The sequence below is a fragment of the Staurois parvus genome, unplaced genomic scaffold (genome assembly GCF_062004578.1).
Source record: "Staurois parvus isolate SC_StPar_1 unplaced genomic scaffold, SC_StPar_1.0 ptg000750l, whole genome shotgun sequence".
Lineage (NCBI taxonomy): Eukaryota > Metazoa > Chordata > Amphibia > Anura > Ranidae > Staurois > Staurois parvus.
In genome coordinates, this window is record NW_028318546.1 from 725294 (window position 1) to 744384 (window position 19091).

The 19091-nt window shown below is 39.5% G+C and overlaps 1 protein-coding gene across 1 annotated transcript in view; it reads left to right on the top strand.

Moving 5' to 3' along the window:
• LOC149445010 (putative cation-transporting ATPase 13A4) overlaps positions 1 to 19091 on the top strand; it is a 116326-nt gene that overhangs the window by 74470 nt on the left and 22765 nt on the right. The window contains exons 16-21 of the mRNA XM_089654305.1: positions 1245 to 1401; positions 4460 to 4577; positions 5506 to 5630; positions 7211 to 7374; positions 10472 to 10594; positions 12286 to 12365. Coding sequence (XP_089510431.1) covers positions 1245 to 1401; positions 4460 to 4577; positions 5506 to 5630; positions 7211 to 7374; positions 10472 to 10594; positions 12286 to 12365 — 767 coding nt within the window. The remainder of the gene's footprint in view (positions 1 to 1244; positions 1402 to 4459; positions 4578 to 5505; positions 5631 to 7210; positions 7375 to 10471; positions 10595 to 12285; positions 12366 to 19091) is intronic.

The following is a 19091-nucleotide window of genomic DNA, read 5'->3' on the forward strand; positions in this document are numbered from 1 at the left end:
TGCAGTATGCTTTGGGTCATTGTCCATCTGCACTGTGAAGCAGCGTCCAATGAGTTCTGAAGCATTTGGCTGAATATGAGCAGATAATATTGCCCGAAATACTTCAGAATTCATCTTGCTGCTTTTGTCAGCAGTCACATCATCAATAAATACAAGAGAACCAGTTCCATTGGCAGCCATACATGCCCACGCCATGACACTACCACCACCATGCTTCACTGATGAGGTGGTATGCTTAGGATCATGAGCAGTTCCTTTCCTTCTCCATACTCTTCTCTTCCCATCACTCTGGTACAAGTTGATCTTGGTCTCATCTGTCCATAGGATGTTGTTCCAGAACTGCGAAGGCTTTTTTAGATGTCGTTTGGCAAACTCTAATCTGGCCTTCCTGTTTTTGAGGCACACCAATGGTTTACATCTTGTGGTGAACCCTCTGTATTCACTCTGGTGAAGTCTTCTCTTGATTGTTGACTTTGACACACATACGCCTACCTTCTGGAGAGTGTTCTTGATCTGGCCAACTGTTGTGAAGGGTGTTTTCTTCACCAGGGAAAGAATTCTTTGGTCATCCACCCCAGTTGTTTTCCATGGTCTTCCGGGTCTTTTGGTTTTGCTGAGCTCACCGGTGCGTTCCTTATTTTTAAGAATGTTCCAAACAGTTGTTTTGGCCACGCCTAATGTTTTTGCTGTCTCTCTGATGGGTTTGTTTTGTTTTTTCAGCCTAATGATGGCTTGCTTCACTGATAGTGACAGCTCTTTGGATCTCATCTTGAGAGTTGACAGCAACAGATTCCAAATGCAAATAGCACACTTGAAATGAACTCTGGACCTTTTATCTGCTCATTGTAATTGGGATAATGAGGGAATAACACACACCTGGCCGTGGAACAGCTGAGAAGCCAATTGTCCCATTACTTTTGGTCCCTTTAACAAGTGGGAGGCACATATGCAAACTGTTGTAACTCCTACACTGTTCACCTGATTTGGATGTAAATACCCTCAAATTAAAGCTGACAGTCTGCAGTTTAAGCACATCTTGTGTTCGTTTCATTTCAAATCCATTGTGGTGGTGTATAGAGCCAAAAATGTTAGAATTGTGTCGATGTCCCAATATTTATGGACCTGAATGACTATGAATATATATATATATATATATATATATATATATATATATATATATATATATGTATGTATATAATTTTATTTTTTTAATTTTATAAAAAATAATATTGTTCTTGTTCCAGGTTGACATTGAAGGAATTGTTGTTCTACAGCAGTTCCCTTTCTCTTCAGGTCTGCAGCGCATGTCGGTGGTCACACAAATCCTTAATGGTGATGAATATGCTGTCTACATGAAAGGAGCTCCAGAGATGGTGGCCTCATTCTGCAAGCCAAGCTCAGGTAACTCTATTGATTTATTGTGTGCTGAAACAGTGATGGAACATTACTCTAGCACCCAAGGTGAAGATACCAAAGTTCAAACCTTTCACTCCACTCACCCATTTACCTGAATTGACTGGTCCATGACAGAGACTCTGGTCCATAACAAAGACAAGGATGATACAGTATAAGATACCTTGTGCTTGTACAATTCCCCCACCACCACCTTGTTCTATTTTTTATTTATTTATATATGATTATATTTTATACATTTTGGGTACATTAATGTATTTGAGCACAGATTGCACAATAATATATTTTTAAAGATTGGCACAGATGTATAATTATTTATTTATTGGAGTTATAAACACATATATTTTCACAAAGGTAACAATTTATTACTGGTGGAGCACGACACTTATAAAACTATATATTAATCACTCTTGCACAGTTATATGGGTATGTGTAAAAAGTGTTAGTGAACCACAGTAATAGGAATTATTATTATTTTATTTCTATTTATCTAATATTACATAGTAGCTCACAAGTACACACACTTATTATACCACCTTGTTCTACATGACCATGAAGCATAATTATAAGCACAAGCAAACATAAAAAAAAACTGAAAAAAAAATAAGTAAATCGTACAACAAGAAATGTGTTTGTATAGACAAAATCAATACTATACTGACAGAACCGGAAACATATCTGCACAGGCACAGTACCATGTCCACAACTCCACATCGACACAATCAGCCCTGTACAGACCAAGCCAGAACGATGTTACATTTAATACCAATGTCAGCAGTGACTTCTAGATGTAGTATACATTTTTTTTTCAGTAAAAGTGACAAAGAGCCATAGTATTAAGATTTGATTATTGGTAAATTAACTGTCCACCCGATGCAGAGGAAGCAAATGACTGCTGGGTGGATTCTGGGTGTTTAGCTTCCCTTTCACCCTCTACAGAACTGCCAGATATCATCTCTGCCAACACAGATTTGAAGTTTTCAGTGAGCAGGCATGTGACATTCACCCTCCCAGCCTCGCCCTGCGCAGAGATTTGCCAGGTCGTGGAACAAAAATCTAAGCACCTGCGGATGGAGAGCAACTGTTACGGGGGCAGGTTGAATAAGAATTTAACTCTACAAACACACACATGGTAGCTGCCACCATGTGTTTTAATAGAAATGTGCGCTTTTCACAGCATCTGCTATTTTAATTCTCACCTTTAAAAAAAATGTCTGTATCACTCACTGACATGCTCAGACAGAAATGTAAGAATACGGAGTTCCTAAATGTCTAGTTAGAGCATTTTGAAATATAACATAATGACTGTAAAATGTAATTTAATTTAATGTAAAGAAAGGAAAGATGATACAAAAAATAATTACAAAAAAGGTACTACAAAACAGGCATAGCTAACAGAGAAAATGAAAGTATAAAAGTTCAGATCACGTGAAGATTACATCTAAACTGATGTTGAAAGATTCTCTGGCCCTTAGAAATGTCTTTTCACTGTCCTTATTAGTTCTGATGGTAAAACAAGAGCTACTTTCTTCTGTCCCATTGACAGGGTGATGAGCTACCCCACCAAATCCAAAGATCTGATGGTCCAGGGGATGTAGTGTAGGTATGCTGAAGTGTCTTTAATGCCAGTTTATCCTGGGTACATCTAAATTTCCATATGCCAAAGGTTCCAGAACTGGTTCTCTAGAAGAAGGCAACAAAGTTCTACATAGACTATAGAAAGCGTTATGCCATCACCATTGCTGATAGCTACCCCATGCCCAGGATCAATTGTTAGATAGCAGGGCTGTGTGCACCACCACAAGCTGACTTATGCAAGACAGGTGTGTAGGGGTTGATCCTGGATCATCAGGAACTTTTAGGAATTTTTTTTTTTTCAGTTCCTTAGTCCACTGCCCAAGCGTGGTGTATAGGTAACTTACCACCTCTGTGCAGTAACCTGAACTCTGGAGTTGACTGAACTTCATAATTATATTGTCCTTTTATTCCCTCATATCCATCATCTCTCTTGGTTGGCAATTTCACAAGGGACCCCAGGGCTTTGCCTTTCAGCCCTTGCTTTCCATACTGAGCTCACTGCATCTATGGCAAGTGGTACGTATTCTCAAAGAATCACAAATAAGTATTAATGTCATACTTATCCGTGACTGGAAATTCGGCTAGTTCCTTGTGCTCAGGAGAATCCAGGAACTAATAATGTTGCTGTTACTGGAGCTTAACTATTCTCAATTTATGCTGGTGGCCAAATGCCTTCTTCGCCTAAAACCTCCCTCTCAGCCACAGCCTGGTGCCCAAAAAAAACAGCATATATGTCATAGGATCAGTAGCAATTATCCTTTGCAATGCTTTTCCAGGGTCTCTTGTGCCTGAGTATCCACCTCAAGTAAAGCCCAAATCAGTGGCTCTTTAGGTTTGCCTTATGTTTTAATATGCCTTTTTTTAAAATGCACTCATCAGATCATTTTTACTCATTCTTTTGTAATGTTCAAAACCAGGAAAAATTTCCAAATAAATGTTAAGATAGGAAGACCAAAGGATAGGGAGGGAACTACTGCTATCTTTCTTTCTGCACTGGCTTATCTTCAAGAACTGGTTTCACAGATGTTACAGTCCTTTTAGTGCCAGGTTATTTACATAGCTCATACTCGAAGTAGAATAATCCCAGATGTAGTGTAAAGGCTCACAAACCTAGAGTTTTTCCAGCTTGCGGGATCACAGTCTCAGCACCAGCAGATTGAGAGTGATGGACAATGGGGTAAGTTAAGTGAACAGTTAAACCATTTACACATACACAGTAGTCAACACCAAGTGTTTTAATGGAAACAGTACAGTACCCATGGGAGATGGTGGCACTATAAAAATTATTTGCATAATAGCTTCTCTCTTACTAGGTATACTGAAAATGCTTCAGTATGTCAAATTCTCCTCACGATATTCATAGCACATCTAGAAATGCTAAGTAATACATTATTCACAACAAATTTAATGTTACACTGTGTTGGTTATCAAGAAAAAAGCTAAACAGAAATTTACTTATATTAAACAGTTCCCCTTAACTTCACTGATGAGCTGGAGCTTTACACAAAGCAAGGATTTCGAGTTCTTGGAATGGCATACAAACTTCTTGAGAAAAATGTAAATCTGAGCTTCAAAGATTTAAAGCGGTAAGGGTCCAAAATGTACACATGCCTGGCAACTTGTTTGCTTCATAGAACTGGAACACCTCTATTATGTTATGTACCAAAAGTATCTGCTGTTCAACTTGAGCTAGCCTATTACCTTCTACTAAAATAAATATCTTCAGATTTTTCTTTTTAATAAAATGAATGTTAGTGTGGAAAATTAGGGAAGAATTACAAGTTCCATCAGGTTTTTTACTTCTGCATGTGTCCCTATTGGAAAACAAATCCTCCACACTTCCTGTCTACTGGCCACAGCAGCAAGTGAGAGAGAATCCCTATAGAGTGGAGAAATCCCGTCTTTCACAGAAGTCACTAAAACAGGTATTGAGAGATATACCCTAGCCTTCCTTTCCAGTGACAAGTGTCTTCATTTGGCTTCCCTTCATTAGAACGGGATACAAATGAGTCTCCTCAACATGAACACAGCCAAAAAGTATGAGAGGTTTTAATCATTTCATAAACTTTCTAAAAAAAATTAGGCTGGGAAATTTTGCACTTTATTGAATAATAGTGTCCCATCAAAGAATTTGTAGGATTATAGTATAAATTTGTACTTAGATTGGTGTTGGCTGTTCAATAAAGAAACCTGTGCTAAGTGGCTATGTAGATTTACATTACCAATCTCTCTTTGTGAGACCATAGCTGTCATACTGATCAAGCTGCTTAATACTTTAAAGAATCGTGACCTTACTTTGACTTTCTATTCAGCATACTTGTGCAATGTCAGTGACCAGAGGCAGAAAGACCACTAGTATTCCTAGGAGGAGGTCAGCAATGGCAGCCCCCGAATTTCTGCCTGTATAGGTTTCTTTTTAATGTAAATACTGTATATTGACACATTTGCAGGTGTTTTTTGAAGTTTGGATGAACCTTTTTAAAGATTATATTAATTATTATGTTTTGCTGTAAGGGATGAAGTGGAATCTGACTTATGCTTCCTTGGACTTCTAGTGATGGAAAATCGTCTTAAACTGGAAACTAGACCAGTGTTACGGGAGTTATTTAATTCTAGGATCAGGACTGTGATGATAACAGGTACAATTAAATTCATATCGTCATTTATATTATATTTTCATGTTTCTTAAAGGTGTATATTTGACATTGGTGCTGTATGTATGTATAGTAATAGATAGATGGGGATATATATATATATATATATATATATATATATTACAAAGGGGATCCTCAGCACACTTTTTTCTTTTAATGTGGTCCCTAGGTTTTAAAAGGTGCCTTGATGATATATTTGCAAATGAATGCAGCTAAAACCTCTGCTTTTAACCTGAGTAGTTGGAACAGATTACAGTGGACTTGTCATCTTAGACATTGGAACAAGTTTCCTCTTTTTTGGCTATGGAGCTGTCTCTCTCATTCATCTCTGCTGATTTATATAAACTGTCATCTGCAAGTGTGCATTCCTCCAGCAGTATCACTGATAGTAGATGGGGAATCCCAATTATTTATATATTAAGGCACCCACCACATTGCTTTGGTACACAGAAGGGGCAGAAACAAGTGCACAATACAATCCTGTTTTAAATATCCTGGAGGAATTGCAACACCGTTATTCTTACTTTGAGTGTGCAGTATATTGTACATACTGTATTTGTAAATAGAAACCATTTAAAACTGTTGCACAAATTGACATTTTACAGCTAGGGCCTTTAAAAGCATGCATAGTAGATTTCGCACTGCTTAAACTCCCTGCCTTAGTAACATTATTTCAAATGTCATTTTGATCTAATAAACTGAAATTTAGACTTAAAGCAATACTAAACACAGACAGTTTAATATACATGATTCCTTCTATTTGCATATATGGATGATGCCATTGTATTCATTAATAAAGAAATCTACATACTTTTCTCATAGCCAATATACAGCAGTCACATGACTTCCCCCAGCCTTTCTGTTCTTCAGGAAACATCGGTGGGAGGAGTTTGAGTTAACAAAGGTACACTGTAAGGATCTCTAGAGAGAGGTTCTGACAGTCACAGCCTGCTCCATGTCCCTCCAGCCTGTGATTAATGTGTTTATGTACATAGAATTACTAATGCCTTTGTTAATCAAGATGTAATATCGCACTCCCATTGTGTAGAGCTGTTTAGTGGTCATGGAGGAGAAGGAAGGTGGTGAACTGTCATTTATCCCTATGTATACACCCACATGTATGACTCTATTGTTTTATGGGCTGCTCAGAGTGGAAATGCTAAGTACAGAAACGCACTGAAAACCGAGCATGCTCACTGGTTCACAAGGTGTGGCAGCAACCACTCTGCTGAATCTCCAGTTACAGTGGGGAGACAGGCAGGAGGGAGGGACAGAGAAAATCAAGAATAACCAGGTTTTTGCGGAATACAGAAGACAAATCATATAGTGGCTGAGTGAGTATGATCAGCATGCAATACAGCAATTATTTATAGTTTTTACTGATGTGGGTTTAATGTCACTTAAGTCTTTGTAATATTGAATGCAGTTGAATAGTTATGGAAATGGTATTCATATAGTTTTAGGACTGGTCAGGTTATCTGTACTTTGTGGAGGACATTACACTGTACTATTTAATTACACTTAGTTGCACTTGTCTGTTGAACATTACTATGTCTATCATCTAGGAGACAATCTTCAGACAGCTGTGACTGTAGCTAAAAACTCAGGGATGATAACTGCAGCCAGTAATGTGATTTTGGTTGATGCCCAAGAGCCCACTGATACTAACTTGGCCTCCATCACATGGACTCTACTACCTGGATTGAAGTCAAAGAATTTAGATGATGTGGTAAGTAGCATTGCTATACTGTGGCTTTTTCTGTGGTGCTTGTTCATGCCATGAAACATGTTGGCATTGATAAATATTTTTAAAAACATCCCTCGTCAGGCTCATTTTTTCGGTTTTTAGATCTCTCACATTCAGCAAGTGTCAATTGCTTGGGTGATTGACATTTTTATAGTTAAAGTTTCAGCAAGATTAGATTAATGTTTGGAATAATTACAGAATGATTTTGATATAATTTTGCAGCATTTTGAAACTATAAAATTAGACCGCTAATGTAGCAGAACTGCAATGCTGCAAACAGTTTTTTTCTTATTACTGATTAAGCAGAATTTTGCCCCTGCTGTGCACACCAGCCTGTTGGTATGCCACCTGTGGATATGTCACCTGAGATGCAATGTCCATTAGATGAACATGTCCAGTAAAAATAGTAATTCAAGTGTTTGATCCTATCCAATACAACAAAGGGGAGCACTTGTAATACCTGTAAATGAACTGGAAGTCAGTCGGGCATAAAATTTTTGCCAGCACTAGCAGCACAAAGCAAGTATATCTTGGTGCCTGTCTTCCTGACAGTTCCATTTTTCAACTTGGTAGTCTTAGTGCCCAGAATATTGAGGTGCCATGATAGATACCTACCCATTTTCATTGGTCAGGTGCTTGACCTGTACCCTATTAACCAGCTAGGTTGCTTTATAACAGGAATGGCCAGTAGTGTGACATAGTAAGCAGGGATTTGTATACATCGGGGGCACTCAGCTATAAAATTGTCCTGACTTGCAGGCACCTATATGTACCTACTATGTGATGCCAACACTATATTAGACATTCTTTTCCTCAATTTGCCTTTTTAATAATAATAAGCTTGCCTTACAGCCACCCTAGTATTCCCTCCTCACTCTGCATTTTGATATCACAAACCCTATATGCTGAAAACCAATTTTGTTAATGCTACGTCCTGTCTTGAGCCACAGCTTTGTTTACATCACTGTAGTGCTTCTGTACAGCACTGCCCCTGGGCGGTACCAGCTAGATAGAAATTGGTGTCTCCAGTGTGTTAGGACGGCCCATTACTTTATGTGGCAGATGCTGGCACATGCATCTGCTGTTTCAGTTTCTCATTAAGGCCTGTTTCATAACACTTCTTTATCATCTTATCACTAGTGCTCATCTTGTTAAAACTTGTCAACATATACCATATACCAGGCATCACTAAATGGCGGACCTCGCTCCGCAAACGGACCGAATGACAATCCTATACGGACTGCGGCTCCGACACTAGGCAGCCTGGATGTCCTCTGCAGCTGATATCCTCCCCCCACTGTCGCCACCGCTGAGCTACCACTGCCTCCACAGCATTCATCTTTATAGAAGGCAGAAGGCACTGCATGTCCAGCCAGGAGCTATCCAACTTTTCAAGTTAACAAGCTGGTGATTGGTTGCAAGGCGTTCCTAGCAAGCAATCACCTGACCTAACATGAAAAGCAATGGTGTGTGGGGGGGGGTATAAGAGAGGGGGCATTCATATAAAGGGGACTTGGCTGCAAGGAAGGAAAGAAGGTGGGGGCTGTGAAGGGGGAACAGTATTAAAAAAGGAGGGTTTTAAAGGGGACTGTGTGCGCAAGATGGGACTGAGATGCAAGTATGGGGGGGGGGGTCTGTGAAGTGGACTGGAATAAAAGGAAGGGGGCTGTGAAGTGGACTGGAGTACAAGGAAGGGGGGTTGTAAAAGGGGCTGGGGTGTAAGGAAGGGAGGAAATGGGAAGGAGACTGAGATGTAAGTAAGGAGGGGCTGTAAAGGAGACTGGGGTGCAAAAAAGGGGGGCTGTGAAGAGGACTTTGGTGCAAGAAAGGGGGTTTGTGAGGACTGGGTACAAGAAAGGGGGGCTGTGAAGGGGGTGGAGATATAAGTAAGGGGGGCTGTAAAGGGGACTGGGATGCAAGAAAGGGGGGCTGTGAAGAGGACTTTGGTGCATGTAAGGGAGGGGGCTGTGAAGGGGACTGAGATGCAAGTAAGATTGTAAAGAGGACTGGGGTACAAGTAAGGGGGGTCGTGAAGTAGACTGGAGTACAAAGAAAGGAGGCTGTGATGTCGACTGGGGTTCAAGGAAGGGGGGTTGTAAAGGGGACTGGGGTGCAAGGAAGGGAGGAACTGTGAAGGGGACTGAGTTGTAAGTAAGGAGGGGCTGTAAAGAGGACTGGGGTGCAAAAAAGGGGGGCTGTGAAGAGGACTTCGGTGCAAGGAAGGGTGGCTGTTAAAGGGACTGGGGTGCAAGGAAGTGCAGCTGTGAAGTGGACTGGGGAAAAAGGAGGGGGCTTGTGAGGACTGGGGTGCAAGGAAGGGGGGTTGTGAAGGGGGCTGAGATGTAAGTAAGGGGGGGCTGTAAAGGGACTAGGGTGCAAAAAAGGGCGGCTGTGAGGGACACTGGGATACAAGGAAGGGGGGGGCTGTGAAAGGGACTGGGGTGCAAGGAAGGGGGGCTGTGATTGGGGAAAAGGACTGTGAATCTGAGGTGGGAGCTGAGGACACTGATGTAAAGGTGGGGGGGGGGGGTTGTGATGTGAAGGGGAGACAAAGGACAATTAAGTAAAGGAGATACTGTGATATCGGGGGGATTTGAATGCAAAGGGGGGGCTGTGATGTAAAGCAGGCACTCTAATGTAAAGAAGGGGCTGTATTGTAAAGGAGGGTGCTGTGATGTAAGGAGGGGGTTCACTAATTTTAAAGGTAATACTGTGGTATAAAGGGAGAGAGGGGGGGGCGTGATGAGAAGAGGGCTGTGATGTAAAGGGGAAACTGTAATGTAAGGCAGTGGGGCTGTGATCTGAAGAACCCAAGTCATAGCACAAACATGAGACTCGAACCTCTGCTGGATGAAAGTTTTAATGACCGTACCTCAATGTATTTTAATTCAATATTCCTGCCATTTACTGTATATTCTGTAAATACTGTTTATATCTGTATATTCTGTATATACTTTTATGTGCTTGTTTTACTAAATTTATCTACAGTGTTTGTTTTTATAATCAGAATGGTTATGGCTAAAATATGCTAACTATGACATGTTTCATAAATATCTTACATTTTATCTTGGAATTGCAGAATATTTTTATTGACACGCAAGATCAGAACAAGCCAGACAATGAAAACCTGCCGTATTATTTTGCCATGACGGGAAGCTCTTTTCAAGTTATATTACAGCACTTTAGCAATTTATTACAAAAGGTAACTGCTTAAGATTATTTTCAATAAAATACATAAAATGTTGTATATGTTAGAAGAATAGCACTTTGGGTGTAATAAAGAGCAAGTACATAAAAAGATGCCAGACCATTTGTTTCAATAAAAATAATTCCATAAGATTATATAATAATTTAACATATTTTATGCAAGTTATTTACCTGTAAAAGCCTCTCGTGTAGACAACTAAAAGCTCTTGGATGTTATGGATGTGGTGCCAACAGCCCCATTGGACTTAGAGCTATCAACTGACACTGTATAGTATTTCCCTTCGCTCCTTCACTGGCAGCTACATAACAGTTTATGTAAGGAGATGAGGAAGGAATGGAGATGCTGGGGCAGTACAGACAGTATTAGGACACTCCAAGATAAGGAGAGGGCAATGTTGTGCAAATAGGGAGAGGGTTGTGGTAGGAAATCGATTACTCAAAGTTTTAAATCATTGGTAAACCACATCCAAAAAAAATGCGCCGGCTCTAAAAAAAAAAAAAAAAAAAAAAAAAAAAAAAGAGCTAATATCTCCTAAACGGTGCACATTTAGGAGATATGAATTTACCTACATGTAAGCTTTATTATATTATAATTTATTATATTATTATTATTATATAAAAGAAGAGTTTACCACTTTAAGGTCACATTACAAGTGAATAAAAAGAGGTGAGAAAAAAACACCGCAAGTAAGCATTTAAAATGCTTAATTTTTGTTTTTTAAAGTTGGTTAAAGGGGCCCTAATTTACTATCGGACAAGTCCGTCTCATATCTTTGGGTGCCAGTAGATGGGGTCAGTCAGCTATTGTCTTTAAGAACAAGGTTTGAAAACCTGCCCTAGTCAATATTGTCCCCCTTTGGTAAACTGGAAGCGGTCCTCTCCTCTGCTGTATTCAGCAGCTCCTCCTGTCCTCTCCATTGACATGTACTTGTCAGGTCTGCAGAGCCAATCCTAATTGTATGGAGTGCTGTGCAGCACTCTACAGATAGATGAAGTGAGTAGGAATGAGCCAATTAATGCCCACACTTTTAGCGGGTGTATATCATATATAAAAGCAATATTTCTACCATTTCTATATATGACATCCCGCTGTCACTGGTGGCTAAGGAAGCAGCAGGTACTTGGCATTACCAGGAATACCCAGCCATGTAACCAAAGGAATGGAGAAAGCGGTGAGGTCTCTGCCCCTTCCTGCTGTTGGCTGTATTGAATCATAAGAATGCAAAACTAATTGCACTCCTGTGACCCAGAGAAGTATGGCCAAAAAGAACTTTGGCTATATTACATCTTTAAAAAGCAGGCTGAAGAATTTGTCTGGTATGGGCAAAAAAAAAAAAAAACAAACATTTTCATACGTGAGGCATATTCAAAAGTCTGTCTGTATGCTAGGTTGATGAAGTACAAGCTGATGCAAACATGTATGTTAGCATGTTATATACAGCGTAAAGACAGTTTTGTGGACCATATTATAATGTGTAGTCCTGTACACAGCATTGTGTGAGTCATGTAGATCTCAACTAAAAAGCTCTGCCAAAGGGTGTAATAAAAGACTGAATTAATTTCCTCAAAAAGCCTACTGGTAAGCACTTCTGTTTTGGCATTCATGGATTTATGGGTGTAGAAAAAATACGTATTTAACGAATATTCTGTGCATGCTAAATCATGCCGTTGTCTTTTATTTTACAGATACTGATAAATGGCACAATTTTTGCACGTATGTCTCCAGGGCATAAATCAAGTCTTGTTGAAGAATTTCAAAAGCTTGGGTAGGTAGGAGCATATCTGCAATGTCTATATCATCTACATTAAGCCTTATGCAGTGTTTCTTCTGTCTGTGGGTACATAAAAAGTGATTTATTTATTATGATTATTTATGGTTTAGAAAACATTCAGGGTTTGTGATCAGTCATTGAGAATCAGGAGTTTCGAAAAATAAGTTTTGGCTAAAGTTTGCTTTTAGGCTGCTTACAAAAGTTTTGACTCAAAGACATGAAAGTAGGTAAACTGTAGCTTTATCAACTGCAACTAAGGATAACTGGAGGTGTTGTTCTTCACAAACATAATAAAGGTGAACACAGACAACTAGAATCTAAAAAGTTACCTTGAGCAAGCTAGTTCTTTAATCCACATTTGTAATTGAGCTCTGCTGTGTTTTCTCCTCTTTTTCTTCTGCTTTACGACATTCCCAGTATGTAGGAGGGCCATTAGTTTCTTCACTTACGATGCAGTACTGCTGGTCCTTCACTGTATGTGATGCCAGAGTCACCTGTCAGGCAGAAAAGAACAGCAGCTCTAGGGGACCAATTTAATGGGAAGGAGGAAGTCCAGGATTGAGGCATAAATATTTGACCCTATTCCTGTCCCATTAGACAAAATGAGCATTTAACTATTGCAGTGCCAAGGGGGACCAGCTGCAAGAGTAAGGGTAGATTTAGACATGCGCCTAAATCTCCCTTGCCTTTGAGGACTGATCTGCATTCGAATCCTGCTTCAGAGGCTCCTGATAGCGGCTGATGAAGTAATGCAATGTCTCCTCACCGCCTGTTTTAACTCCATTTTTGCTGAGAAACATGCCGCGACAGATTGCATTTCCCCATTGACTTGGATGTGTAGCATTCCATGGGCTTGCCACTCGCTACAAGTTGAGTCAACTTTCCAACAGGCACGGAGCACTGTGGCCATGGCAAGAAAACAACCCTGTCCACTGCCTATTGCAGCTTAAAGAGGGGTTTGGAAGCAGGCAGCAAAAGCCTGGCTCAGTCACTGATTTTGGCCCTCCCCAACTGCAAATCTAAATGAAGTCTAACATTTTTTCTCCAGCCCCGAGTTCAGCTTTAAAGAATTCACGTTGGGGCTAGAAGTATTTCATATTATTATTACTTTCAAAGCTTTGCTTTACACACAGTAATACATATTTTTAAGTGAAAATACTAAGCTTAAAGATATAGTCATGGGTCAGAAGGTGAAAGCCCCAAGCAGAAAAATGTTGTTGGATCTATTTTTCACAAATAACACAGAGCTTCTTACAGATATGCAAATTAGAAGCAAATAGAGTAATCGTGATCGTGATGTAATTACATTTGCCTTATGTATAAAAAATGATATAGCGAGCGCTACAAACAGGAATGTGTAAGCAGCTAGAACACCAAAAAAGGCCACCAACCAACCTTATAGTAATCAATAAAAAGAGAGGGATAGGTGCAGCGCTTAAATCAGAATACAAAAGGAGTACTCTATAAGATATATATGCATATAAATCTCAATGATCAAAACAAATTTTGTTGATTACTATTTTGTGACTAATAAACCTAAGTCAAAACAACATCACACTATGTGGCGTCCTTTATTGGGCTCTCTCTGAGAGCACCACCTCCCACAGTGCCTATCTGGACTAAGGAGTACTTTTGACGCCCACATTGTCTGATGAATCCTGGTTACTGCTCTTCGCGGTGAGACAGAGGATGGTACGGAGTGCGATCTGACCAGAGTTTTGATGCCGGAGATATTCTGCTGATTCTACTTCTCTACATGCGCTATTTATACGCACTTCTGGTGAGTGCGCACTCTATCTGCTTATAGGATTCTTCACCTCTCTTCTAACCACTGATCTGGGATGAGGACTTTATGTGTGCTTTAACATATTCCATGGATTAGCGCACTGTTCACCATTGTATCACATTTGCATCTACTTTAAAATTGTTTTGATCATTGAGATTTATATGCATATATATCTTATAGAGTACTCCTTTTGTATTCTGATTTAAGCGCTGCGCCTATCCCTCTCTTTTTATACATTTGCCTTATGTTACAGGAAAGAAAGGCATGCTGGTATGGCAAGAATGCTAAATTTCAAAAATGCTAACTTTACAAAGTTGCACCCTTTACTGCATAATATTCAGTGGAATCGAATATACTAAATAATATCCTTATTTTCCAAAAATAGTCCATACACATCCACAACCTAAAGACCTTGATGGCCTTGTAATCCATTTTTCATGAAATAATTTCTTAGTTTTTATGTCTCCCTGTGTAGTATTTAACAGTAACAGTTTCACAACCAGCATGAATTTATATAAGATTATTCCTAAGGAGGTGAGTAGGAATTTAGATAGAGGAAGGCCAGCTGAAGTAGTATATGTGGATTTTACAAGCCATTCGGCCTGTACCTCATAAATGTTTAAGTTATAAAATAAGGTTTATTGGTATAGAATAAATAATTTGTACTTGGAGAGACACCTAGTTACAGGAAGTTTTCCAGATAGTAGTGATAAATTATTAATTCTCTAAATGGACTAAGGTTGTAAGTGGTGTACCGAACGGCTCTGTTTTTAGGCCATTGCTGTTTACCTTGCTTATGAATGATATTGGGGTTGGAAATAAGAGTGTCATTGAAATAATTTGCCGTAAGATGTATCAGCGATACAGGAAGACCTAGATAAAATAGTGGGATGGGCAAGTATGTGGCATTGAAGGTTCAGTATTGAAAAATGTAAACGTATGCACTTGACTGCTAAAATATGCATACAACATACTTTTTGGGTGTGGCTCCACTGGTTGAATATGTGATGGGAAAGGACTTGATGGTCCCTTTAGAAAACAGACTAAGCAATAGCTTGCAATGCCAATCTGCAGCTAGCAAACTTAAAAGGGCATTTAAAATCCTTAATTCTGTCCATTTTTATAATACTCTGGTTTGGCCTCATCTTGAATATGTAGTTCAGTTTTGGTCATAAGTTAACAGTAAAACTGTTGTTCAATTAGAACATTAATAATGGGGTTGGTGCAGCTCCGTTATGAGGAACGTTTACAAAGATTTTACATTTACTCATTTAAAGAGAGGATGTGATCCCAATGTACAGATACAGTATCTCACAGAAGTGAGTACACCCCTTACATTTTTGTAAATATTTTATTATATTTTTTCATGTGACAACACTAAAGAAATGACACTTTGCTACAATGTAAAGTAGTGAGTGTACAGTTTGCAGAACAGTGTATATTTGCTGTCCCCTCAATATAACTCAACACACAGCCATTAATGTCTAAACCGCTGGAAACAAACGTGAGTATACCCCTAAGTGAAAATATCCAAATTGTGTGGCCATCATTATTTTCCAGCACTGCCTTAACCCTCTTGGGCATGGAACTCACCAGAGCCTCACAGATTGTCACTGGAGTCCTCTTCCACTCCTCCATGATGACATCACAGAGCTGGCGGATGTAAGGGACCTTGCGCTCCTCCACCTTCCATTTGAGGATGCCCCACAGATGCTCAATAGGGTTTAGGTCTGGAGACATGCTTGGCCAGTCCATCACCTTTACCCTCAGCTTTTTTTGCAAGGCAGTGGTCAACTTGGAGGTGTGTTTGGGGTCATTATCATGTGAGAATACTGCCCTGCAGCCCAGTCTCCGAAGGGAGGGGATTATTCTCTGCTTTGGTATGTCACAGTGCATGTTGGCATTCATGGTTGCCTCAAGGAACTGTAGCTCCCCAGTGCCGGTAGCACTCATGCAGACCATGACACTCCCACCACCATGCTTGACTGTAGACAAGACATACTTGTCTTTGTACTCCTCACCTGGTTGTCGCCACACATGCTTGACACCATCTGAACCAAAAAAGTTTATCTTGGTCTCATCTGACCACAGGACATGGTTCCAGTAATCCATGTTCCAGTAGTCCATGGTTCTAGTAATCCATGTCCTTAGTCTGCTTGTCTTTAGCAAACTGTTTGCGGGCTTTCTTGTGCAACATCTGTAGAAGAGACTTCCTTCTGGGATGGCAGCCATGCAGACAAATTTGATGCAGTGTGCGGCATATGGTCTGAGCACTGACAGGCTGACCCCCCACCCTTTCAACCTCTGCAGCAATGCTGGCAGCACTCGTACATCTATTTCCCAAAGACAACCTATGGATATGATGCTGAGCATGTGCACTCAACTTCTTTGGTTGACCATGGCGAGGCCTGTTCTGAGTGGAACCTGTCCTGTTAAACCACTGTATGGTCTTGGCCACCATACTGCAGCTCAGTTTCAGGATCTTGGCAATCTTCTTATAGCCTAGGCAATCTTTATGTAGAGCAACAATTCTTTTTTTTCAGATCCTCAGAGAGTTCTTTGCCATGGGGCAACTTTGAACTTCCAGTGACCAGTATGAGTGAGTAAGAGCAATAACACCAAATTTAACACACCTGCTCCCCATTCACACCTGAGACCTTGTAACACTAATGAGTCACAAGACATCAGGGAGGGAAAATGGCTAATTGGGCCCAATTTGGACATTTTCACTTACGGGTGTACTCACGTTTGTTGCCAGCGGTTTAGACTTTAATGGCTGTGTGTTGAGTTATTTTGAGGGGACAGCAAATTTACACTGTTATACAAGCTATACGCTCACTACTTTACATTGTAGCAAAGTGTCATTTCTTTAGTGTTCTCACATGAAAAGATATAATAAAATATTTACAAAAATGTGAGGGGTGTACTCACTTCTGTGAGATACTGTATGTATGAATATAAGGGTGAATAAAAAAACTGTAAACACCTATTTACGCTAAGGTCCCTGTAGAAGATACATGGGCACAATTTAGGATGAGTAGAGATTTAAAGTGGTGCTAAAGGTTTTTCACCTTCATGCATTCCATGCCCCCACTCAGGCCCCATCAAGCGTGCAGAATATCATATACTGTATTTTAAAGGAACTTTGACTTATTCAATTCAAGAGCTCTTTCTTTGCCTCAGAATTGAACCCTGTTACCTGCCTCTGAGACCCCAAAGTGAGCTAGCTGTCCTGTTTGGTAATTTTTCTTTCTCACTGGGAAAGGACCTCTCAGGACTGGGGCTGCTGGTTAAATTCTGAATTGCGGGACGTCCATAACTGATTGAGATTTTGCTGTGTTTGACTTCTACTTTAAATTGCTATGAGTGATAGCTATTATTTCATGCACAAACATTTCTGTTGTTTTACTGTGCTTACATTTGATTTCAATACAACCAACATATCAGTTCACTCTAAACTGTCTGTGAGTCTATTTTGTGGTTGCAGCCAGAGGGTTCCTCTAACTAGAGCTTTAAGATGGTGTCAGCAGGGATTAGAATTCCAGAACGAGGTCAGGAAAAACAGGGAACCCAAAAATTACTCATGGGGCAGTGCTACAGAATATTCCCAAACACAACCAGCATAGGTTGCTTACTATGTCTGATGTATAAAAGTGTCACAATCAAGGAGTCTGTTAAAGCCACAGTCAAAATTAAGCCTGACTTGAATGTTTGAAATGCATAGGTACATCAAACAGAGAAGTTAGGAAGTTGAAAGCACTTACAGTAAATATCTAAAAAATATACTGTATATCATAATATAACAAGGGTACAAGAAATTAAAGTGTAATGTAAAAAAAACGATAAAATCTCTGTATCAATCAATGTGCTAAAAAGAACTATGCATCCAAATCAAGTCTCTAATCCCAATCAAGTCTCTATAGCAATCAATGTGCTTGGAAACCTTAATATTGTGCCAAGAATAAAAGTTCTCTTAAAAAATAGTTCTTTTCTTTTATCTTTTGTGAATTCCTATTCCACAAATTGCCACAGTTCTTCAGCTAGTAACAAATAAAATGTTCCAGTGCCCAAACCCCAGTGGTTTGGATAACTCACCAGAAACAAATGACCTGAGGACGTCTTTTGTGGAAAAAAACATGTTGAGCATAGTTACTGCATGTGGCGTCATGTGGCGTCACTTCTTACTTTGGCTTCTTGGTTTGTGGAACACATGTCTGCTTCAAGGACAGCAGTGTGAAGTGGCGGCGCTACCCTGTACAGGAATAAGCTTTTATCTCTTAGTGCCCAAAATGCATGGCACTGGATTATTTGAGTGCAGTTGTTTTACATGTTTATTTTAATGAATATACTTTATGGTTTTACACAACAAGGTCACGTCTTTATGATTTACAGTATATATTCTTACATGGTTCTGATAGACCTTTCTTTTACTAGAAGGTAATTTGTTTAAGGTGAGTTATCCAAACCACTGGGGTATGAGCACTGGAGGACATTATTTGTTACTGGCTGAAGCAAAATAGGAAATCACAGAAGATAAAAGAAAAGGACTCGCATATTTTTTTTAAGAGCATTCTTGGCACAATATTAAGATTTCCAATCACATTGATTGCTATACATACTTAATTGGAATTATATGCACAGTTCTTTTTAGCACATTGATTGATACAGAGATTTGATTGTTTTTTTTCTTTTTATATTACTCTTTCATTTATTGTTCCCTTATGATATTAGAATATATATTTTTGATATATTTAAATGCTGCCAATTTACTTATTTTAATCTGTTCTTGATGTGTTTTATAGGGGTACACCTTTGTTGATAGCTGCTGGGAAGTTTTCCTGAGTTATACTTACAAGTTTATTAGGCACAGCTGTTTCTATTGTATAAAAAAACAGAAGTTAATAAGTTTCACTGCCCAGACTTCAGGAAGGACA